Raw genomic sequence first — 26,259 nt, forward strand, 5'->3', positions numbered from 1 at the left:
TAAGCCTACTTTTTCAGAACATTTTTTATGCTGAAAAAGCCCCCCTCGGCTTATACTCGAGTGAGGGTCCCACTTGAGTCAATAAGTTTTCCCAGTTTTTTTGTTGTAAAATTAGGTGCCTCGGCTTATATAATCGGGTCGACTTATACTCGAGTATATACGATACTTATATGATTAACCCTTTCAGGTCCATCGCCTAGTCAGGCTCAACAGCCCTAGCACTAGTAGCAGATCCAGTGGTGAGCCACTTTAAAATAAGAACATTAACATTGTTCAACATACAATGTCGACCATTTTTTTTTATTTAAAAAGTTAGTTAATATAAACATTTAAACCAGACTTTTTGAATTTAAAATGACAACATTTGATATTTCATTCCATCTTTATGGATGAACATATGCTCATTTTGTGGGATTGCTTTAGAGGCAAAAGTAACCCATTGATATTAAATGTGACTGTAGGAGGGGCAGAGGGAGATATATAGAAATGCAAAAGTGGTCAAGTGTTAAAAGTGTTTTGTGTGTGTGTGTGTAGCATGATAGTATGTGCACCCAATGTGCATTTTCACCCCTTTCAATGCTAAATTGGCAAACAGTTCCTATGTTGCGAATTGTCTCTTAACATACAATATGGTTATGGTATTATGTATAAAAAAACAACACATTTTCTATTAGAGTAGTAACACGTTTAATCTATTTGGATGCATTATTCTTTATCCTGTCTGTTTCCAATACTTGCTTAAACCCTTTCTCTAGCATCACCTTAGAGCAGGCATGTCCAACGTTGGCCCTCCAGATGTTTTGAAACTACACATCCCAGCATGCTTTGCAATAGTTTTAGCATTCTCTAATAGCAAAACTGTGGCAAAGCATGCTGGGATGTGTAGTTTCACAACATCTGGAGGGCCAACATTGGGCATGCCTGCCTTAGAGCATACATTTTCATAGAATAGCTTAAATCAGCTGTATTCTCCATGTGACCCTCCAGCTTCTGTGGAACGACACATCCCAGCATGCCCTGCCACAGTTTTAGAATGTCCTAATAGACAAACCCCTGGCTTCAACCTTTAAGACAGTGTGGGCCACATAAAAAATCAAGTGAAGCCTGAGAGCCACTAAACTCTACTGCAGTATTTTGCACAACCCCATAGAATCACAGCTCCCCTATAACGTCAGCACAGTCCTTCATAGATAGTTGGCACAGCCGCCCATACTCAGAACATAACCCCCCACACACACACATACCCCAATAGTGAGCACCAGGGAGGTTTCTAGACAATTTGGGTTCTAGTAAAATATGTGGCTCCCAAAAAGGGGTGTGCCCTAATAAGGGGCATGGTCTAATTATAAGCAGTGTGAACTAGCAGGAAAACAATTACCTGACACCTCGCTTTTGCAACCTGCATGACCAGACATTGGTTACCACAGGAATGGTCCTTGTCCTCACACACTTAAGTTGGCTGAAGGCTGCACATTGATATATAAACATGAAGGTCCACACAGTGACCTAGTAGGCCTCACAGATCAAGCCCAAACAATGACAGGCTACTTAAATCAGTATACACTGTTTATCCGTAATGGCCATTACACATTGTGCAACACACTGTAATGTCCATTAGACAAGAAAAATGGCCTTAAAGGTTTCACATTATGCTCCCATCCCACTGTGCCTTCAATACATATTATGCTGTGCTGCACTACTCAGCATTTCGATCCATCAGGACCAAGTGATGGGGTAGCCAGAAGGTTGAAGGGGACACATTCAAGTTGGACCAATGTTCTCCTCCCGCAACTTCGCCGTGTCCCCTGCCAGCCGTGCCTCTTCCTCCTGCAGCTTCGCCAGGTCACCTCCTCCCACCAGCTGCACCTCCTCCTCCCACAGCTTCGCCGGGTACACTGCTCCCACCAACCGCGCTTCCTCCTCCCTGAGCTGCGTTGGATCCACTGCTCTCATTGGCCCCACCTCCAATGAAAATCGGGTAGGGACTCCGTTACACTGCTGCAGCAGTGGGTTTTTTACTTAAAAAAAAAAAAAAATCCTGTGCATGGCAGGCCCCTAGGGGGTCACTGAGACCAGCTCCGTGGGCCATGGGTTGAAAATCCCTGGTTTAAACTATTTTTATTTATTTAAGGATTACTTCACACTGTTTATCCTGCTTGTTTTCTTGATTTAATCTAAGCAAATATAAAAAAACTATTTAATTTCTTTGCCTATGTTGGTTGTATCAAATTAAAACTAGTGAAATTTACCAAGGCACATAATGTTTTATTTGGTTATGTAATGATGGGGTTAAACAAAGCAACACTCAATGATTATAAAATCCCTGTGGGTTTGTAAATGCCTGCTGGTTTGAGAATAGAGATAAACAGGGATATCCTATTATGCCTGATAAAACTTTGTGTGCGAAAAACTCCTGGTTTTTACACTTTTTCTCAATGTTTTTATCGGGCAATCCATATTGGATTTTTTATCCAATATGGATTGCCCGATAAAAACATTGAGAAAAAGTGTAAAAACCAGGAGTTTTTCGCGCATGAGTTCTCACAAAAACACTTGGGTTCAGTGAAACCTGTGAGTTTTTGGTAGCTGCATCTGTTTTTTTCTGGGAAAACGGGGCTGTATTCAATGATTTTGCTTGACCTGCCTGAGGCAGGCAAAACAATATCCCCAGCAGCACCGCCAGCTTTTCTGGGCCAATTAGTGATAGTGTATACCTGTAAAATACATTTAATCCACATTTCATCAATAAATGCATATACTCTACATTTATAGAGCTGCATTTATTTATTTATTTTTATAAATATAGGAAGAGATGAAAGTGATGCGGATGAAGCGCAATGTTTTTATTTTGTTTTATCACTTTATGACAATAAATGTGAAAACAGCATAATAATATGGTAGAGTCATGTAGCGAAGATAAAACTCATAATTGTCACTTTGATCTTGGGCAAGCCATCTTTCCTTTTGTTGAGTACTGTAAGCAATTTGCCAATAAAGCTGTTCAGCATTAGCATTGTCATCATAACATCACTTAATTACTATTGTTAAACTCATTATAATCCCATTGTTCTTCTTTGGATTATATCTCTTTACAAATACAAGTGGGATGTATTTTTGTGCTTATTATTATGACGACGAACAAAAGAAGTATATGGAAACATCTGTGAAATAATTAATAGCATTATTATGACTCTTGTTTACTTGCTGGTTCTCCAAAGGGATTCAGCTAGTTTTAATTCAGTTTTCTTTAATGAATTAAGCCTTATTATTATGTCTCTTTTTTTTCCTTAGTCATTTTCCATTAAGATGATTTTTTTTTTAAAGCCGGTTTCTTACAATGTGTAGTCTTTTTAGTCATTTAGCAGCATTTATTCAGACACCAGATGAAACAATGTAGTGGAAATGTGCATGCATGCTATTCAGTGGGAAATGCACTTACTTCAGCCCTACAGCACACTCCTATGTTTGCTCATACGCAGTTCCCCTTTCTTATGCAAGATACCAAAACTTTCATTCAAAGTCTTATACATTGGGTGCGTTTGATGTACAGTATTATGTCTAGATGAATCACCATTTTCTTACATTGAGTAGCTGTTCCTTGCCAGGCATAGACGTGTGCACATGATAAGGAAGTGCTACTGTACAGCGAGGAGTCACATTTCCCATCCGTTGTTTGCTCTTTCCCAGTGTGCAATCAAAGATGATAGATAAATGAAGTGAAATGCCAATGCAAAGGGAACTTATGGGGCCTACACACGGGACGTTGTCAGGGCATTTTCTAAACGATCTAACTAAATTGCTTCGAAAATGCCCCTACATCGCTCAGTGTTTAGATGCTATAGCCGCGCATCGCTATCACCTTGTGATTACTATACAGCATGCTGGATAAATCTAGTTAATCCGTGGTCAGGGCCAGTGTTCTCAACCGGGCTAAACACTGGCCCTGACAGATCACTCAGCACACAGCGCTGACACATCGCTGTGTGCTGAGGGATCTAGTATCACTCAGAATGCTCAGCAAATCTCCAAATGTGTAAGCCCCGTAAGAAACTCATGACTTATTCTGGGAGGTCAGTCAAAACTGTGGGCGGTATTCAATGAGAATACCTGTGAGGTGCAGTGAATCCTTTTTAGGATTCGCTGCACATTCGCCACGTTCCGGAGCCGGCGGGCTCCGGTATTCAACGTGTCAGGGGCTCGCTGCCCCCGACTGGCGAATATGAGCTCCTGCGGCGATTGCCGCAGGGAGCATGAGGACGGTGGCAGGCAAAGAGATGGAAGTCTCTCTGCCTGCCCCAGAACTTTGTGGGGGGTAGGTGGGCTCCCCGGGTGCCAGGCAGCACAGGCTGCCCCCCGGGGGTGCCAGCAGGGGACCGTATATTCACTATACCCGATCGTAACGATCGGGTGCAGTGAATATATGAATATGTAATGAGCGGCTCGGCTCCGGCGCCCCCTGCTGGCTGCTGTGTTTTAAATTAAATATATATTCATGTGCCTACAGCACATGAATACAAATAGCATGCCCCTCCTCAGAATAAAATTTCTGATTTTTTGACACCAAATGTAAAAAACAAAACACTTTATTTTAAAAGTTCACATTCCACTTCACCATAAAAAGATAGCGATTGCTACTCGGTGAATCATGGTGAAAAAAACCTTGAAATGTATTCGCCATGTGGTCATTGAATAGGGTGATTCACCGTTTTAGTCAGAAATTCGCCAAACAACACAAATTCGCCATAAAAACATGGCGAATCAGGCTCATTGAATACCGCCCTATGAGGAAAAAATGACTGTAGGAGCAGCATGTACGCTCCTAATCTCAATATATTTATTCAAATTTGTTTTATTTTTCTGTATTGTTGCAATAACTAAGGGCCTTATTCTAGTTCACTCTTTCTGACAAAATCCTTCTTAGATGGACAAAACCATGTGCACTGCAGGGGGGCAGATGTAACATGTGCAGAGAGAATTAAATTTGGGTGAGTTATTGTGTTTCTGTGCAGAGTAAATACTGGCTGCTTTATTTTTACTGCAATATAGATCTCACTTTGTAGTAAAACCCCACCCAAATCTAATTCTCTCTGCACAAGTTACATCTGCCCCACCTGCAGTACACATGGTTTTGTCCATCTAAGAAGGATTTTGTCAGAGTGAACTAGAATAAGGCCCTAAGTCTGGGTATACACCTGACAGCCAATCAAGATAAATGTACACTTGACATGTCGGTGACGTCAGCTGACTTCCTTTTTCACACAGACAAATGGCCCCATACATATTTATATGGCGCCAAAATATCTGTGAACTATATCATTCTCAGACCAATTGGGGTATACACCTGCCAATGTGCTTACACTAAATTAGCTAATACTGTATATGAGCCAGTGTGTACCCTGTATTATTATACCTCTCTGAGAACACTTAAACTTTCGTTCTCATTTCAACAACTGATTTTCTCCCATGTGTTAGAGAACTATTTAATGTTATCCACGTTATAGAACCTCTTTCCTGCTGTATGTTTATCTGAGTAGCACTTTGTGATTCATTGGGGGAAATTGACTGAGAATACGAATTTTCGTATTTCGTATTCTGAATCCGAATGCGAATGCTATCGCCGTCATATTTCATTTACAAATTTGTATTCCGGAGGCAAATTTACAAAGCAGTCTTATTTGACTGACTCGTATTTGCCGATGTTGCATGGATTCGTATTTAGCGGCCGTATATACGGCCACAAAATACGAATTTGTATCGGCACTCTACATGTATCAGTCAGATCCGTGCAGGCTGCAGTGTAAAGAAAGAAAAAATAGAAAATTAAATAATTTAAAAAAAACATTGTGTCGTCCCCCCCATGGCCATAACCAGCCCCAGGCTCAAAGAGCCAGTCCTGGTTATAAAAAAAACAGGGAACCAAACAAGTAGGGGTTCCCCATATTTTTTAAAACCAGCACCAGGCCCAAGGGCTGGTCTTGGTTCCCAAAATACAGGGGACAAAATGAGTAGGGGTCCCCCGTATTTGGTGAATAGCACCAGGCCCAACCTGCCAGCAGGGTAATGCCACAGCCGGGGGACACTTTTTATATAAAGTCCCGCGGCCGAAGCATTACTCCCTGACTGGTCAGCCTGGACAGGGGTCCTGGGGATTTGGAGACCCCCCCCCCCGCAATGAAGGGGTCCCCCCCTCCAGAACTTTTCTGCCCAGGCTGAAGCCTTGGGCGGTCTTAAGTACCCCTGGGCTGTGGGTACCGGACTGATCTTTGTGTAAAAGTTAGAATAAACCATTGGGTTCTGCTGTCGAACTATGAGTCCCAGCAAGCCTTGTCCGCCTACTGGGACTTGGAGAACCACAAGTCCCAGCATGCGGCCCATTAATGGGCTTGCTGGGACTCTTAGTTCCACAGCAGAACCAATAGTCAAATAAATACACAAACACACCAGAAAAATACAAATTGATTACATTCAGAGCCCTTTAATACAGATACTTACCTATCTCGAAACATAGGTAGGTCTACCTCCGTCCATCCCCGGGTCCTGCAGAAATCCAATATGGTTACCTGTGGAAGCAATCCATACTTACTGAGGTCCTCCGGCGTAGATCGTGTCCTCTTCTGTCCAAGTAGGCATCCAGGGACTTGGGGAAAAAAAACAACACACATGACACCCAGAATGGATTAGTGAGGAGAAGCCGGTGGATGTGTTTTACATCCTGCGGATCCTCCTCCTGAATACCGCTATTGGCCACCTAGCGGCCAATCAGGAGACGCTAGGCAGCTTAGTAACTTAGGAATCATGGTGATTCCTATTCATATTCTGTCAATGGTGTATGTATTCGGAAATAAGAATACGAATGTGCCATGAATACATAGAAACATAGAATTTGACGGCAGATAAGAACCACTTGGCCCATCTAGTCTGCCCCTTTTTTAAACATGTTACCTCAAACCATATTTGATCCTTATTTTTTTGTAAGGATATCAATATGCCTATCCCAAGCATGTTTAAATTGTACTACTGTATTTGCCTCTACCACCTCTGATGGGAGGCTATTCCACTTATCTACTACTCTTTCTGTGAAGTAATTCTTCCTCAAATTTCCCCTGAATCTTCCTCCCTCTAGTTTCAGTGCATGTCCTCGTGTTCTGCTGCTCCTCTTCCTGTGAAGAATGTCTCCCACCTGTACCTTGTTAAAACCCTTGATATATTTGAAAGTTTCTATCATGTCCCCCCGTTCCCTTCTCTGCTCTAAAGTATACACATTAAGATATTTTAGTCTTTCCTGGTACGTTTTGTGATGTAGGCCATGCACCATTTTAGTTGCCCTTCTTTGTACAGTCTCTAATGTATTTATATCCTTCTGGAGATATGGCCTTCAGAACTGAACACAATACTCTAGATGAGGTCATACCAATGACCTATACAGTGGCATTATTACTTCTTTCTTTCTACTGCTGATACCTCTCCCTATGCAACCAAGCATCTGACTTGCCTTCTTCATTGCTTTGTTACATTGCCTACCTGCCTTTAAGTCCCCTGAAATAGTGACACCTAGATCCCTCTCTTCCTCAGTAGTTTCCATTATAGTGCCATTTAACTATATTCAGTCTTTGGATTTTTGCAACCCAAGTGCATGATTTTGCATTTTTTGGCATTAAACTGTAGTTGCCATGCTCTTGACCATTCCTCTAATCTACCTAGATCATCAATCATTTGTTTTACCCCTCCTGGTGTGTCTACCCTGTTGCATACCTTTGTGTCATCTGTAAAAAGGCACATTTTACCCTCAATTCCATTTGCAATATCACCAATAAAGATATTAAAAAGCACTGGTCCAAGTACAGATCCCTGTGGTACTCCACTTGTAACCTTTCCCTCCTTTGACTGTACTCCGTTTACTACAACTCTCTGTTTTCTGTCCTGCAACCACGCTCTTATCCATTCAACTATCTTAGAATTCAATCCCAAGCTTTCAAGTTTATTTAACAGTCTGCGATGTGGGACAGTGTCAAAAGCCTTACTAAAGTCTAGATAAGCTACATCTACAGCCCCACCTTGATCTATTACTTTAGTCACCCAGTCAAAAAAGTCAATAAGATTTGTTTGACATGATCTTCCCCCAGTAAACCCATGCTGTTTTGGATCCTGTAAATTGCTGGTTTTGAGATATTCTACAACTCTTTCTTTTAAGAGTGTTTCCATCAATTTCCCTACTACTGATGTCAGGCTCACTGGTCGATATGTGAATTGTTGTATTTTAGATATAGTAAATGGCAAAAATACGAATACACCTAATATTCGTAAATACAAATATTTTAGTCGTATTTGGTTTTGTAAATTTCCCCCATATTGTCTGTAAGAACTACATAATTTGTTGCCACTACTAATAATAATAATAGTGTAACCGGGTTTTGTTGAATCCCCTATATAGCCTTTAGTGTAAAATAAATTATTATGCCTTTAATAATTTTTTGGGAGAGCCCATAAAGGGGATACGGTCGTATTATCGACCACACTTTGGTTGACAGGCAACTAGGTCAACAGGGTTCTAGGTCGACATGGATGAAGGTCGACAGGTGTCTAGGTCGACATGGGTTAGGTCGCTAGGTCCACAAGGGTTTTTTCACTGTTTTTCGAGCCAACATGTGCCGACAGGCGGTATTTCATGCCCTACCATCCACTAGCGCGTGGTGGGCGAATAAAATAATGTGCCCGAAGCATCGCGAGCGGCTGCGGTTGACTTCCAACTGGGGTAGATTTTCTAGTTTAAATAATAGTATGGGTTGTTGATATACCATCTCCTTCTTGAAAACTGTACGCATTTAAATCAAGATGGTAGAAATTTGCAATAAAAAATGCAGAAATTTTTTTGAAAACCGGCCTTTTGCTATTTTTGGAATGGTGGATTAATGCTGAAATATTTATGGTGTTAAAAAAATACATATTTGCTTTAAGTTTACATTTCTAAAAATGTCATTAAAATAAAATACTTTTTGACCATTTTGGCTAGATTTCTGTAGCTGGAAATGGCAAAAAACTCATCTTTGTTTGCTGAAATGTAATCTTTTGAAAAGCAAAATATAATACTGTATGTGTGCATGCTGCAGGAATAAATGGGGTTACTGAGGGATGCGAATGATAGGTCGACAGTGCCTAGGTTGACACCGTATGGTTGATGAGCAAAGGTTGACACATGAGAAGGTGGTTATGAGTTTTTTGCAATGTTATACATTTTTTTTTCACTTTTTCATCATTTACCATCCACAACTACAATTGGGAATGGTAAAGTGTGTCGAGCACCGCAGTAGCAGTGAATGACTTAAAGCATGGCGAGAAAAGTGCTAATTTTGGGGTCCATGTACATGAAAAACTAATGTCAACCTTTTCATGCATCAACCTTTTCCGGGTCGAACTTTAGCCGATGTCAACCTAGTTCCAGTGTCAACCTTTTGACTGTCTACCTAGATATTGTTGACCTCATGATCCATACCTGGATACCGATGATGGAATGTAGAAGAGTAAAAATTTGGAAAACTGCACTCTGCACAGTGGTGATAAAACTCTTAATAGCTGGATAAAAAGCTTATGACTAAGGGGTAATTTTACTAAACATCTTTTTGTGCAGTTCAGTTTGCTCAAATCGTTGGTAGTTTCCACCTACAAAATACTGTATTGATTATTCGGCGGTTTAGAGGATGATTGGAAATCTCTACATTGCTTGTGGGTTCAGAAAGGGCCAAACCATCATCAAGTTACTACAAAAAATGGCACTCAAAAAACACCAAAAGTGTGTCAATCAACCTATGAGGAAACACAATATATTTTCTTTATTATTATTTATTAAGAACACAAAAATTTATAATGATTATCATATGGGCCAAATTTATTTTATGAAATTTTTAGAAAGAGATTAAGAATATTTCTCACTTTAAAGATGCGATATGAATTGATTGTTACTTTGGGATAATAAAAGTGTAGAGCAAGAAACACTATTTTATGTCTATAAATAGTACCCACATTACAAAATAAAAATAGTTGTTCCTGCGTTGAATACATTTTTATTGTTCCCAATGATAATTTTTCAGAGATTTTGCCTTTTAGGGTTCTTTTAAAACGTATGAAAAATCATATATATACTGTGGAATGATAAGTATTACATTATTTATTTCCCTTCCCAGGACATATTTAGCTTGACCTAGAGCTCTAGAGCCTTATTGTACACAGGTGTGTATAAGGCACAACAAAAGATCCATAGCTTTTCCAGCTGCTGATGTAGCAAGCCATTATATGGGCACGTAGCATATTGTTTTACATCAAAGAGCTCATTTATAGCTACACTATTTGTTTGCATAAGAATACTTTTTTGCACTGGGCTGGGCATATGTACAGAAAATGACCCTGCTTATGTTCATATGTACATATCTTTACACAAGGACTCTGATAGATGTACATATCTTTACACAAGGACTCTGATAGACCAAGTGCACTGTTTACACCTCGCATAAAGGCGTCTCTAGAGATGTGGTCCGTTTATGGCGATTTTGGGCTGTATTCTGGAGATCACTTAGAAGTTAATCACGGATAGCTCTGTGTGTTTGTCCTACAGTGATGGCCATTGCCTGTTCAGATCTTTAGCACATGCTGTCAAGATCTAGGTGGATCGCCTGCATGTGCTAAAGAAAGCACTGGTTAGCACAGATCACTCACCATGCATTGTGTGTATGGGCGATCTAGGCTGCAATGTAAGCTGAGCGATCTGTTCAAACTAGATCGCTCAGCCGTACAAGTCACCTTGTGTGTACAGGGCTGCATGCCTAGAGTACTGTACATTTCCAACTGCAACCAGTTGCGATTACACACCATAAATTAGCCTTTCTAGGCATAGTAGGCAACAACTGCAATTTATGTTTCATGAAACAGTTATTTCAATGAACATGTGCAATAAAACAATTCAGAATTTTATGACCATCTCAAACTTAGGCCCATAATGCACAGTGTGGTATATGTTCTAATTAAGGCCACTATAGATTATATTTGAATAATGGCTGCATTAAACTGAATATGCACATTGACTAGGGCATGGGTTCTTAAACTATTTTTCTCTGGGACCCCATCAGATAATAAAAATGAAGGCCATCACATCAGGTGTGTAGTCAGCAGACAGCACATAAGCACATACATGGCAGCATTGTGGAGACACAAAATGATGGGAGGAGTCTAAAGTAACAGATTTTTTAGACTCCTTGAATCACTGACTGAGATTAGAAAAGTCATCAGCCTGATGGTCAGCAACATAAAGTCGAGACCCCATTTTGAGAAGGTCGGGACCCTCTTTGGGGTCAGGACCCACAGTTTGAGAACCGCTGGACTAGGGTAACTGAACATGCACATTGACTTTTGGTAACGAGGTCACAATTTGATAATACAAGGCTTGATTGAAAAGTATTGCCTCTGGGCAGTATGAATGGTTTAACGGTTAGCATTACTGCCTCACAACATTGAGGTCATGGGTTCGATTCCCACCATGGCCCTAACTGTGCGGAGTTTGTATATTCTCCCTGTACTTGCGGCGATTTACTCCGGGTACTCCGGTTTCCTCAACATCCAAAAATATACTGGTAGGTCAATTGGCTCCCAACAAAATTAACCCTAGAATGTCTGTGTGTGCGTGTACATGTGGTAGGGAATATAGATTGTAAGCTCCACTGGGGCAGGGACTGATGTGAATGTTCAAATATTCCCTGTAAAGTGCTGCGGAATATGTGTGCGCTATATAAAATAATAATGGCTATAAATGTTTTATTTGTGAACACTTTATTTTTTGTACATGATAACTCAGTTTATCCTCTATATATTGCACTATTCACTCTACACCGTAGTCCCCATCCCTCTCCACGCATGGGTGCCAACTCTTGACGAGTCGCTAAAGTCAGTATAGAAATGCCTGTAGACGATAATTAGCAGGTTTTACTGGCAATGGACTCAGCTGGAAGGAATCTGTAGTCTAATATATCCTGAAGTCAGGTACAACAGAAAAGCTTGAGCATTGGGTTAAACGGCCAGGAAGGCCTTAAGCCCCCTACACACGGGGTGATGGTACTTGGCGGTGCTCAAGCAAGATTGCTCCATGCACATCGCGGCACACATGTGGTGCACCTGCTATGTGTGCTCAGCAATCTGTGCTCAGCAGGGATTTGCCTGTGCTTAGAGGCAAAACCCATCAATCTTAGCAGGAAAAACAGTGTCAGCACTGTCGCTCCCTGCAAAACCCAGCGATCTTAGCAGGAAAGACCGTGTCAGCACTGTCATTCCCTGCAGGCGATGGTAACGCGCTGAACCGTGCATGGCCTTGGCTTAGGGGGGCATACACATGGAGGGATCCGTGCTCCATTAGAAATGCTGCTGAACTCGCCCGATGTGTATGTCCCTTAACATAGGATTTGCAGGTCTCTCATTGTTTGCTGATGTTCGCTGAGGTATGAAGTACTCTTAACTGGCATTAAAAGTACTGTAATGGGGTCTGCTTACAGAAGAAAGGCAAGCACAAAATCTGACCTGCAGGGAAGGAAGCAAAGGTAAATCACAATAGTACCCGAGTCGTTGTCTCACTGCCTATAATTTTCATTTTCATCTGTATGGCATAAGAAAGTACTAACCTTTTTCGGTACTTGTTTCCTAGCACGGCCACAATCGCGGCCATCGGGTGTAATTTTTAGTGGCCTGCGACGCGACCGACGCGATGCCCCCGATTTTTCCATTGAAATGCATTGAAAACAGTGAAAATCGCGTCGGTCGGGTCGTATGCGGCAAAAAATGCTTAAATGGTCCACACGCGATGGCCGCGATTTCCCCATAGGGAACAATGTTAAATGCCTCAATTTACCCGCGATGACCGCGATTTCCCATAGGAAACAATGTTAAATGGGTCAATTTACCCAAATCATCATAGGGAACAATGGTAAATGGGCCAGAAACCCCAAAAAACACCCCTGAACATTGACATGTCCCCCCAAAAGTATTTCACGCCACCCCGCGATCAACGTGAACCCGAAGCGTGGCGAGCGGCGGCGGTACGCGTCCTCCGACCTTTTCATACCCCCACTATCCACGTCGGCGTGGAGTTGAGAATAGAATAGTGTGGCGAGCGCAGCGAGCCACCGAGCCCGAAGCGTGGCGAGCGCAGCGGATACCTTCACAGGTAAACGCGTCCCTTCGCGGGCTTCACAGGTATCCGCGTCCCCTCGCGGGGCTCGCTGCGCTCGCCACGCTTCGGGCTCGGTGGCTCGCTGCGCTCGCCACACTATTCTATTCTCAACTCCACGCCGACGTGGATAGTGGGGGTATGAAAAGGTCGGAGGACGCGTACCGCCGCCCCTCGCGGGCTCGCTGCGCTCACCACGCTTCGGGTTCACGTTGATCGCGGGGTGGCGTAAACTACTTTTGGGGGGACATTTCAATGTTCAGGGGTGTTTTTGGGCCATTTACCATTGTTCCTATGATAATTTGGTTAAATTGAGCCATTTCACATTGTTTCCTATGGGAAATCGTGGTCATCGCGGGTAAATTGAGGCATTTAACATTGTTCTCTATGGGGAAATCGCGGGCATCGCGTCTGGCCCATCGCATGTACTAAAAAATCGGGTGCGATGCCCACGATTTTACACCCGATGACCACAATCATGATCGTTGTGGCCGTGCTAGGAAACAAGTACCCCTTTTTCAAATAAACCACAGTTTATACATTATTGATATGTTTTGTATTTTATGGAAAGTACAGTTGAAATGCGTAGGACTACCAAATCCTGTATTAATAATAATAATAAAAAAATCTACTTGATGAATACTATATACTGTACTAGCAATATTCCCACCAATGCATTTGTTATGTACACTTTGCTTTATCATATATTTCCAAAATTGGTGGGGTTTTTTCCAGCATTTGGGAGCAAATGGTCGATGTCATATGCGATCATACATTACCAGATTTTTGTTCCCACCAGATTGGACAGATAAATCTGTCTGTGTGTACCCAGCTTTAAGCCCTGTTCACACCGCACACATCGCTGGCTAGATCGTCCATACACACACATAGCAATGTGTGCTGAGCAATCTGTGCTAACCAGTGCTTTCTTTAGAAAATGCAGATAATCTATCTAGACCTTGACTGCAGGACCGTGCATCACCATCGCTATAGGGCATACACACGGAGCGATCTATGCTTAATTTCTAAGCGATCTAGACAGTTTAGAAAAGAGCCCGAAATCTCTCCGTGTGTATGACCCCTTGCAGTGCTGATTAATATTCCTTCTTTAATCTGTGGTATTTTCTACTTGACGAACCAATTTAGTTTAGTAAAATGTAGACCTTGTTTAGTGAACAAACAGGTGAAAAGGATGCATGAAAATTCAGAATAATTTATACACCCAAATAACCTTGTGTTATATTTGAAGAACCAGCTGCCCCCCAAGACTGTAATAATATGTTGATTATTGAAAGTTCATTTTAAAAAATAAAATAGAACAATTAGATAACCTGTACAGCATATTATGCACTGAGAAGTAAACATTTTATTAACATTAGGTTGAGTGCTGAGTTGTTGGCTGCCTTCAAGCATTGTAGGAGATGAGCCCTTTTTTTTGTGTTTTTTTTTACTTAAGATTTAGATTTTATTACTGTTAATACAACTTTCCTGAGTATCTTCTTAATGTATAAGCTTCCTAGAAAGTCCAAGGGCCAAGTGCTGGACCTCAGGGCAGGCGACGGGGGGGGGGGGGGGGGGGGGGTCAAGGGGGACAAGTGTGATGGGCCCCAGAATCTGAAGGGCCCCAGAGTTTTCATACCCCGGCTCGGCCACTGCCTGTACTAGCTGGCCTGTCGGTGACCCTTGCGGGCCGGCCGTCTACTGTGCACCATCTGTTTTTGGCTGAGTCTGACTGACTCACTGTGTGCCACTGCCGTCTACTGTGTGTGCGCCCTGCCACTTGGCGCGTAGAGCCACCTTCTCTGTGTGTGTGCACGGCCTGGGGCCGCAGGCCTCTAGTGCTGTAGCCTCAGTCTCTGGCTCCTGTACTTTTACTGCGCATGCACGGGTCGTCTGTTCCGCACTCTGCGAAAGAACTGTCCTGCCTGCTCATAGTGCTCTGCGTTCTTTTGTGAAAGTGACAGGCCAGCAGCAGCAGGAGCCAGCAGGAAGCAACAGCCAGCAGGACTGAGAACGAGAGAAGTCTGCACCTGAAACAGGATCTGGAGCAGCAAAAGGTTAAATGAGGCTCATGCAGAAGAGCGTTGTGTGGATTTGGGATTAGGTGAAATATCATTCTACAGGGCCCCAAGATTTCTGTTGCCAGCCCTGGCTGGACTGTGATGATCTTTTTTGTTTCCACAGCCCTGACCTCAGATGCACAATGACCTGACCATACTTGTGTATGGGAGTAGGGCTTGATGGAGTGGAGTGTGCAAGCAAGGGATTCTATTGCTAATAAATGCTCATGTTCATGTACTGTACATTAATTTCAGGAAATATTCAAATAGATAAATGCCTGGGAATATGTTCTTTAAATTAAATTTGCAGTAGAGAGGGCCCATAGGGTGCCGGCTCGTCAGCCCCCTCCGGGAGGTCCACCCAGGACATTCATTGCGAAAATCCTTCACTTTAAGGACCGAGATACAATTATAAGGATGGCCCGGGTCAAAGGGGACTTTGGATATAAGGGGGCAAAAATTTCGGTCTTCCCAGATTTTCCGCTGGATGTACAGCGAGAAAGAGCCAAGTTCCGAGATGTTAAGTCAAGATTGAGAAACCTGGACTTGAAATATTCAATGATGTACCCCTCGAAACTGAGAGTAATCTCAGATGGGGAAACAAAGTTTTTCCTAACCCCGGGCGAAGCAGCAAATTGGCTCGATAAAAACCATCCGGGCAGGAAACAACTCGCTGAGGACTGAGTCGTTCCTGGTGTATATGGGGAAATACTCGGGGTGTGGGAGGCTGGAGATGAAGGAGATTTTGGAATATGTAATATGTAATAGGCAAGGGATGTCGGGCACCAGTATGTGATCTTTTATTAAAAGGTGGTGTGCGAGGGAGGGGAGGATGGGGGTAGACATATATATAAATATATTTCTTTTTCCTTTGGTTTTTTCCAAAGAAATGCTGGAGAGCCGGCCGGGCTTTTGGTGGTTATTAACTAAGTAGTCCTTTGGTGGGGGGAAAAGAAATAAAGGTATTAGATTAAGGGGTTCTTAGGGATCAGGTATGCCTAAAGGGGTAGGTAATACAGGGAGGGGGGTGGGGGGGGGGGTGTATGTTAAATGTTGTGTATATTTTTGTCAGATGTTTATGTAATATGCAACCAGAAAAGATAAAGAGCAATAACAATCTGCTAGCTAATAACAAAATAGGCCCTCTGTATGAACTAATATGGGATAATATGGGGTGTGATATATGGATTAAACTAGACAAGATTAATAATGGTTAGGTTTATGACCTGAAACGTGAGGGGGCTGAGGGGGCTGAATGACAAGGTTAAAAGGTCTCTCGTTCTACAGCAGTGTAAAGCATTAGAGGCGGATATAATCTGCCTGCAGGAGACCCACCTATATGGGGAAAAATTGTTATCATTGAGGCGCCCCTGGATAGCATCCTCATTTCATGCGCCATTCACAACCGCATCTCGGGGGGTCTCAATAATGATTAAAAAAACAGTATCGTTTGAATGTATCACCTCAAAAATTGATCAAGGGGGGAGATATATTTTTATAGATTGTTATATAAACTTGGTCAGGTTTTGTATTATGTCAGTTTATGTGCCCCCACCCTTTGCCTATGATATTTTGAAACTTGCAGTAGACTTTGCAGCCTCATACCCAGAAAACTATATTATCTGCCTGGGCGACCTAAACGCAGTTATGGACCCTGACCTCGATAGATGGAGCAATACAAGGGGGGTGGTAAAATCAAGGCGGGGTATAGTGGATTTTATCAGAGAGGTAGGCTGGTGTGATGTGTGGAGGGACAGGTACCCTACAGTACGTCAGTATTCCTGCTACTCCCCGGCAAAAAATACATTCTCTAGGATTGACATGATATTGGTATCAGAAAACATGTCCAATAATATATTATCAATCGAATATTGCCCACGAGGCATCTCTGATCATTCTCCGATAGTCATGCAATTAGACGTAGTAAAGGAAACAGGATTTCGATATTGGAAACTTCAACCAATATGGCTTTCCCAGCTAGGTAACATAGAAGATATAGTGAGGGAGAGTGAGGGATTCTTTAATATAAATATAGAATCAACTAAATCTACCTATGTATGGGATTCTTATAAAGCATTTATTAGAGGCTGTATGATTAAGAAAATAACCTCTATAAAAAGGGCCTTTCAAGAAAAAGCATTAGAACTAGAGGCAAGGATGATAGAATATGAGCTACAGTTGAGAGTTACATTATGTGCACATCTGCAGAATATGGCTAAATGTAGACTGCTTAAAAGTTCCCATCAAATATATTTAAATATGGATAGAGCAGGCAAATACATGGCCCTGCTCTCGAAAGTAGATAGACCCACTAACGTAGTAAGCAAGATTATGTTAGAGAATGGTGAAATAGTGACCAAGACATCTAAAATAACTGAAATATTTGTCAATCACTTTAGGGAAGTATATAAATCCAAATTAGAAGAGGTTGGAAGTGGAGACATTCAGGACTATGTGGGAAAAATTGATATCCCAAAACTAACCCCAGAATCAGTAAATAGCCTGGAGTCTCCTCTTACAATTGAGGAAGTAGAGGCGGCGGTCGATACTTTATCAACGGGGAAGGCACCGGGTATAGACGGGCTACCGGGGGAATTTTACAGGAGGCTGGGGCCGACATTGAGTCCACGACTACTGTACTTCTTTCAGAAAATGGAGGAAGAGGGGGGTCTGACGGACTCAATGACGGAAGCGGTGATAACAGTCATTCCGAAGATTGGTAAGGACCCTGCCTATGTGGATTCGTACCGCCCAATTTCTCTTATTACGGCAGATGCCAAGATTTTTGCCAAGATTTTGGCGAACAGACTTAATAGGGTAATTATGGACATTGTACATCCAGATCAAACTGGATTCATGAATGGGAAATCCACGTCAATAAATCTTAGACGGGTCTTTACCTATCTTCAAACACTGGAATACTCTGGGTCCGAAGCTGCGTTGGCCTCATTTGATGCCAACAAGGCATTCGATTCAATCGAATGGCCATATTTACTTTCTGTATTAAAAGCGTTTGGCTTCGGCCCAAGGTTTATAGGCTGGATTTTCCTGCTATACAAGAACCCGAGGGCCAGAGTTGTCATAAATGGGTATGTCTCAGAGTCTTTTCCTTTGTCAAGAGGGACCCGACAGGGCTGTCCCCTATCGCCACTGCTCTTTGCAGTGGCGATAGAACCATTGGCATGTAAGCTCAGGGAAATGTTGGGAATAAGTACAACAATTAGGGTTAAGAAGTACAACATCATCTCTCTGTATGCAGACGATCTACTGATTGGGATGTCTGATTATGGTAGGGACCTACCGACAGTAATTGATACCTTGGGAGAGTTCGGGCGGTATTCTGGACTAACCGTCAATTGGAACAAATCTCACCTGCTGGTGACTGGGGAGGAGAATCAGGGAGATATGCCAACTGGCTCTCTTCTCCCGATATCAGATAAATTTAAATATCTTGGAATTATTTTATCTGGAGATCCCAAAAACTTTGTTAGAGATAATGTTGCCCCCTTAATTGAAGAAATCAAGATTAAATGCAAATGTTGGATGAAGTTGCCATTGACGACACTGGGACGTATAAATTTAATAAAAATGGTAATATTACCGAAATTTTCATATATTTTTCAGCAATCCCCTATATTAATAGGAGATGAAATCTTTAGAAAGATAAATAGTATCACTACATCTTTTATTTGGAGGAATAAACGTCCCAGGATAAAAAATTCCACCATGACCAGAGAGCGGGAAGAAGGGGGACTGGCGATGCCTAACTTTAGGCTCTACTATATGGCAGCCCAGCTGGTACACTTTTGTACCTGGGTAAGGGAGAATGAGCAGTCCTCTGGAACATTAGAATTGATTAAAGAGGTAGCGCCTGGGCTTACTCCACTTCAAGTAATTTTGAAGGTCGAGTGTGGCCGGGGGCTACCACCAATTATTGTACAGGCAATTAAAATATGGAGACGAGTTTGTAGAGTAATAAACTATGACGGTATAGATCCAGATACCCACTTATCCTCGTTAAAACATCTAAAAAAACTGTACATGGAACAAGGAAATAAAATATGGAATCAGTTTGGAATTAATTCAATGGGACAACTATATGATAATAACATTTTAAAATCGTTCACGCAATTGCAGATTGAGTATGGATTGCCACAAAAAATGTTCTATAGATTTCTACAATTGAGAAGTGCTATTCGGCAGCAAGAGAGACTGGAAAATTTTCAAATAACTGAAACTCCAGTTAAAAAGTTTATTAACAAACTTAGTAGTAGAAAGAGATTGTCAAAACTGTATAAATATCTGCTGGGGTTCAATCAAATGAATGACCTTCCAGAATTGAGAACGAAATGGAGGAGAGACATCCCAGACCTTAGTGAAGAGGACTGGAAGATAGCCTTAGCAGCTACAGAGGGGGCTACTAACTCCCTCAGAGTGCAGCAGGTCCAAATAAACATCCTACACAGGACCTATCTCACCCCTATAACACTGAGTAAATTTTCAACCAATAAATTGGACAATTGTCCAAAATGTCGTGAGATGGGGTGTACTTTTTTCCATTTGCTGTGGCAGTGCAAACAAGTACAAGAGTTTTGGCTAAAAGTAAGTGAAATACTGACTGACCTTGGAATACCATCCCAATACTGCCTGCCAATGGGATGTATTATGGGTATTTGGCCCAAAGGCAGTTTCACCCTAGAAATGAGACAAATGGCTAAGAACTTGTGTTCAATGGCAAAAGTATGTATAGCGCGAACCTGGATGGCCAAAAAAGGGCCTGATATTAACAATTGGATAAACATGGTAAATAGCACAATAGAGCACGAGAAATTTATTTATATGTCAAGAAATTCAGTAATAAAATTTTATAATATTTGGGGAGTCTGGTATAAAAAGGGGTATGGATAGGGGAGGGAAACGAGATACTGTTCACTATGTATCAACACGGCCATTTAAGAAAAGGGTATATAAATATATATCACAAATAATTTAGTACATAGAATGCTAATATGTTTGATTTTTTGAACACCTCATATATTCCACGTTAAGGGGGGGGGAGGGGGGATGTACACTTTATTATGTAATGCACATTAAAATATTTTATAACTAAAAATCTCTATAAGTATGCTAAGCACTAGTAAAATGGGTGTAGAACTAGAGGAATAGGGAAAATAGTAAATCTCAATATTGTGCAAATCAGGTGGTGCTATCCTGCAAAGTCTCCCTTAAAAACTTAAAGTCCCAGGAATAAAGGGGTTGAGTACTTGGGCAGCAGGGGTTTATAACCCAATGTAAAATGGGTGGTAACAAATCCAAGTAAAAACATCAAAAAAAAAAAAAAGGTATATATAATTGTGATGATATCAACCTGGGCTAAATTAGAATAACAGGTATTGGTTGCAAATAATGTTATGTAATGTAATGTATTGTAATGTATGTCGGTGTATGTTGTATATGTGTGTTATGTTTTTAAAATTTGTTTGAATAAATACGATTAAAAAAAAAAAAATTAAATTTTGAGTATTATTACTTTCTGAGCAATAATGGTGTGTTCCCTGGGCAGCACCAGATTAAGAGGAACAGTTGTACTGTTCTTACCAGTGGGCACATTGGCTAGTCCTTTGCCAGCACCTTTAGCAGTCTATGTAGTGCTATGGCTCATTCACAAAGAAGTTGGTAGGTAGATGCCTGGTGTCCTCATCACTGCACTGTGTGCTCACAGCCTGAGAGTCACTGAGGTTCACTGCATTATACAATCCAGCACTTCTATTGCAACTGGGTCTCGGATAGGACCAAGGAATAGCACATGCTAGATGAGTATCAGGAAAGAGGAGCACTGCTGATCACTGTGAAATGGGAGGAGAGTTGGCTAGCAAGTAGAAGAGGGAGGGATGGTAGCAAGGAGAAGAAGCAGGGTGCAATGTAGCAGATAGTAGAGGGGAGCTGGATATCAGGGAGGAGGGATGATGGATTGTAAGGAATAGAAAGCAGGGATGGATAGCAGAGCAACGCGGATGGGTATTTAGCAGGTGGTGGAGTTTTGGGATGGGCTGGAAAAGAGGAGAGAGTGTATTGAAGATAGCAGGTAAGAGAGAGAGGGGGCAAGCTGGATTGGAGAGAGGACAGGGGATGTATAACAGGGAGGATACAGTGCATGGATAGTAGATAGGACACAGGGTTTTATATTATGGAAGTGACAGGGAATGATAGCAGATAGAGGTTATTCTGTTCTCCACCTGTCCATTTGTGCCCCACATTGTATCTTACAGTATGTGTGTATACCCCCTCATCCATCTGTACCTACTCTTGGTCCCTCTATCCATCTGTGACCCATATAGTGCTCCATTTCTCTGTCTATGCCCCTCCCATCTTTCCGTCAATTACATTTTCGTTAGTCTGTCTGTCCATCTATCCCCCTATATGATTCTCTGCCTGTCCACCTATGCTCTCTTTACCTTCATCGGTCCGTCCATGCCCCCATATGGTGCTCTGTCCATCAGTCTGTCCATCCACGCATCTATGCCCCCATATGATGTTCTGTACAGATGTCTGTCCATGCCCTCCCCCTCCCCCAAATGTTCGTCTGTCCATCTATCTCCTGTGCTGTAGTCAGGCAGTGACTCTCCTGCATGCTCCTCCTCCTATCTGTCCCTAGCACTCGCTCTATTGCTTTTCTCTCTCCCTGACAGACAATCGCTCTGACACTGTCTTTCCCTATCTCTCTCCCTTTCTCATTGTTCCTGACTCGCTGGGGTTCTGTAATTCATTTTATTGTCTGATGGGGTCCCAGAGCAAAATAGAGGTCCCTTGAATTTGATGAATCAGGAAGAAGAGCCAGTGTCTCGGAGTTTGGAGTCTTCTGGAAAAAGACAGAAACTGAATTAGCGATTTAGACCTAAATAATTTTTTGGTACTCTTTACTTAGAAGGGCGCCCACGATTTTGATCGTGGGCATCGTTAGTAAAAAATCGTGGCCATCTCGGGCATTGAATGCACTAAAAAATCGGGTGCGATTCAACCGACGAGATGCCCGAGATTTCCCATAGGGAACAATGTTAAATGTCTCAATTGACCCAATTTTCCTGTTCAATGCCTCAATTGACCCGATTTTTCCATAGGAAACAATGTTAAATGGCCCACAGAGGCCAAATAGGCACCCTGAAGTGTGAAATGGCCCCCACAATTGTTAACGGCACCCCACGATCAACGTGAACCCGAAGCGTGGCGAGCGCAGCGGTACGCGTCCTACGACCTTTTCATACCCCCACTATCCACGTCGGCGTGGAGTTGAGAATAGAAAGTGTGGTGAGCGCAGCGAGCCACCGAGCCCGAAGCGTGGCGAGCCCCGCGAGGGGACGCGGACAGCTGTGAAGCCCGCGAGGGGACGCGGATACCTGTGAAGGTATCCGCGGCCCCTCGCGGGGCTCGCTGCGCTCGCCACGCTTCGGGCTCGGTGGCTCGCTGCGCTCGCCACACTTTCTATTCTCAACTCCACGCCGACGTGGATAGTGGGGGTAAAAAAAGGTCGTAGGACGCGTATCGCCGCCCCTCGCGGGCTCGCTGCGCTCGCCACGCTTCGGGTTCACGTTGATCGTGGGGTGGCGTTAACAATTGGGGTGGCCATTTCACACTTCAGGGTGCCTATTTGGCCTCTGTGGCCCATTTAACATTGTTTCCTATGGAAAAATCGGGTCAATTGAGGCATTGAACAGGAAAATTGGGTCAATTGAGACATTTAACATTGTTCCCTATGGGAAATCTCGGGCATCTCGTCGGTTGAATCGCACCCGATTTTTTAGTGCATTCAATGCCCGAGATGGCCACGATGGGCGCCCTTCTAGGTAAAGAGTACCAATTTTTTTTCTTCAAATAATAGGTTTCATTAATTATTGCTTGGGGAGACCAATCAGATCATATTACTTTTAAATGCTTTCAAGAAATTTGCTTTACTGTTATTTATATTTCTGAAGTACAGATTGCTGTAAATGTAAACTTTAACCTACTGTAGGTCAGAATGGACTGAACTATCAATTGGCAGATGACACACTTTCAGCATTCATTGTTTGTGTGTCTTGTCTTCCAGTTTTACTTGTGTGTAAAAATGCAAATTAAACTGTAAGAGACATGAATCATACTTATGGAATCTTCCTCCCTCCCTGCCCTTCAGCAGCTGTAAACAACTGGAAAATACTGTAGCAGTTCATTTGTTTTCTCTTTGCAGACAAAGGTTTTAGTTATCTGCTAGTAAAAATTGAAACAAAAATGTTTTCCACACATACCAACTGCAAATATTTAAAAATAGATGATAAAACTCAGATCTATGTCTGAAAGACTGCATGTTCGACAGTTGCACGGTTTCTTAGACTGACTGTCTGTAATTAGTGTTACTGCTGGTTTGTGGAAAGAAGAACTCTTTAGTTTAAAATATATGCAACTTTCTGGTTTGAACATAATCCCAAAAGATACTTTTTGTTAGAAAATATTGCTAGATCTTTGCCTGCAACCATCTACCATTTCCCAGCATACATTGGCCACTGTGTGGCAGTGTTCTACTAATGTCTTTGTGTGAAATGTTTTTTTTTTTTTTTTTTTTCACCTGGAAGCTATAAGACAGCTGTCATTCAAGGTAATTCATTTTAGTAATTAAACATATATGTTTCTCTTTGTAGAAAAACATTGTTTGCATGTGCAACTTTTGTCATGTATAAACCTTTGTTACCTGATTTCAGATGCAAACCTTAGTATCCAATTTGTAGACTTTTTTTCCCTTCTGTGTAAATGTGTACACTGTAAACATGTGCCTTTCTAGCTACTACACCTCCCATCATGCCTGGCCACATAGCAAAACTGTCATAGCATGCTAGGATGTGTTGTTCCACAGCAGCTGGAAAGAACCAGGTTGATTACCCCTCCTTTAGAGATTGTTGTAATATGTAGACATTTTCTTCAATGTGTAGTATCTTATTAAATATAGCTACCTGAGGGAAATTGGCAGCATGGAGAAGGTTCAGTAAGGTATTTCAAAGCTGCTGATCATTTGCGGCTTTAACCAATAGTTTTAAAACGGCAAAAGGAATAAATGCTAAACAAGCCTGGCTGACCATCTGTTTCTATTGCGGTTTTAAAACGATCTGTCTGCTCTTTAGAAAATCCACCTGTATGGATATATTTGGAGATATTTCTGTCACCAGCATTACTCATTACAGTGATTTTACTAATGGTTATTATGGGTTTTTTTTTTGCTAAAGGTTCTAGATTCAGGAAGAGTGAAGGAATTTGACGAACCTCACAACTTACTGCAAGATAAAGAGAGTCTCTTCTTCAAAATGGTGCAACAAGTTGGAAAAGCAGAAGCTACTTCGTTGGCACACACTGCCAAACAGGTGATCATTTGTTTCCAATACTCACAGGACTTTTGCTGCCTACAGAGTCATAGGCATTGACAAAAATCATGGCGCCATAGGGCATGCCTTAAACAAGCGGCATACAAGTTACGCAAAATAAAGCAGACATGGAACATAGTGTAAGGAGAAGCGAGTTTGGCGCAGTGTAGATTAGGACAGTTGTGAGGGTGCATTGCTGTGGGTGGGCTTGGTGAGAGCATTTAAAGATATGCGAGCTGTTGTAGAGTCTTCTTGGGTGTTTTAGAGAATATCATATCGAAACTGCAGCAGTCTTCTAGATGAAAGTGATAGGTACTCAGCAGTGGCAAGGCAAGGTGGATGCAGTCAGCATTCCAGTGGTCAGACTGCCAGCATTCAGTGTGTACCGACTGCCTTCAGAAGAGCAGTGCTGAGACATTGAATACATAAGGATGCCGATGCCGGAATACAGACAGCTGGTATTCCAGTTGGTGAGTATGTGTGGCAGGTTAGGTTTAGGCACTAGTGTGGGGATTATTGGTTAAGATTCTGGGAAGCGGGATCATATTTAGGCACCTACAATGGGTGGTTACACTGCAGGACAGAGGGTTAGCAGCTTTAGGCTTAGGCCTCCTATACACAGGTCCAATTTGGCCTGTTTTCATTCGATTCCAACGTATTTAATGAAAACTGTCCAAATTGCATGTGTTTTGACATCCGATGTGCGGCCCTGTGCTGCACATATGATCTCTGGATTCGGCCCCCTACCGGCAACAGGGAACGGGGTCGAATGATATACACCGCATGTGAAAAGACCATTGCATGCAATCCTGTCGCCTGCTCAAGGAGGATCGAATGGACATATACTGCTGCGAGACATTGCAGCAGTGTATGGCCACCTTAAGGCACTGGTGGGGAGGATTAGGGTCAGGCTGCGAGGAGAGAGGGGTTAGGGAGAGGAACTGTGCTTACCTGACCTCTGCCAGCATTCTGAATGCTGGTTATCTGTATCTATCCCATTCTAAGGGGGTGAGAGGGAGAATATTTCAACTTGAGATTTGGGATGTAGAGGGGTTTACAAAGTGGTACAGCAGTGACATATTTGTTAGAGGTTATCTTTGTTGCAGTACTTAAGATAGATTGTAATGGGTTAGAAGAAATGTCAGACAGATAGTGGCAGGAGTCACAAGAGAGACAATATAAGGCTGAACTCTGTATACAGGTAAATTTTAATGTCCCACGGTATGGGCCAGCTTTAATCACCTGTAGTGCTTACTGCAAGCTTGTAGCGCTAGTGTTTTGAGTGCCCAGGGCTATTCAATTGCACACATTGTAACTCTGAGGCTGCACTTAATGCAGATTTACAGTATGTTAACATCATGCAGGGGTGTATACAGAAATCCATGGTAAATAGGGCTTTCAGCCTTTACTGCGACCACCGCACATGTATTCATCCATAGCTCATAGCCCATGCATACTGGATGAGCAATGGAGCAACATGTCTGTGTTGTGCATCCAGCCCAATGTGGTCTATATTGTACTGTAAATGTCACCAGATGAGCTGCGGCATAAGGGGCACAACAGAAAGTACCTTAACTTAAAGGTTGTCCCAGAATGTTGTCTTCCATCGCCCAGT

General features: G+C 42.3%; 1 protein-coding gene across 1 annotated transcript in view; it reads left to right on the top strand.

The window, feature by feature from the left end:
* ABCC4 (ATP binding cassette subfamily C member 4 (PEL blood group)) overlaps window positions 1-26,259 on the top strand; it is a 256,979-nt gene that overhangs the window by 224,603 nt on the left and 6,117 nt on the right. The window contains exon 30 of the mRNA XM_083168791.1: window positions 24,510-24,644. Within this exon, the coding sequence (XP_083024917.1) occupies window positions 24,510-24,644 (135 nt within the window). The remainder of the gene's footprint in view (window positions 1-24,509; window positions 24,645-26,259) is intronic.

This window comes from Crinia signifera, chromosome 2 (assembly GCF_055691185.1).
Source record: "Crinia signifera chromosome 2, ASM5569118v1, whole genome shotgun sequence".
NCBI lineage: Eukaryota > Metazoa > Chordata > Amphibia > Anura > Myobatrachidae > Crinia > Crinia signifera.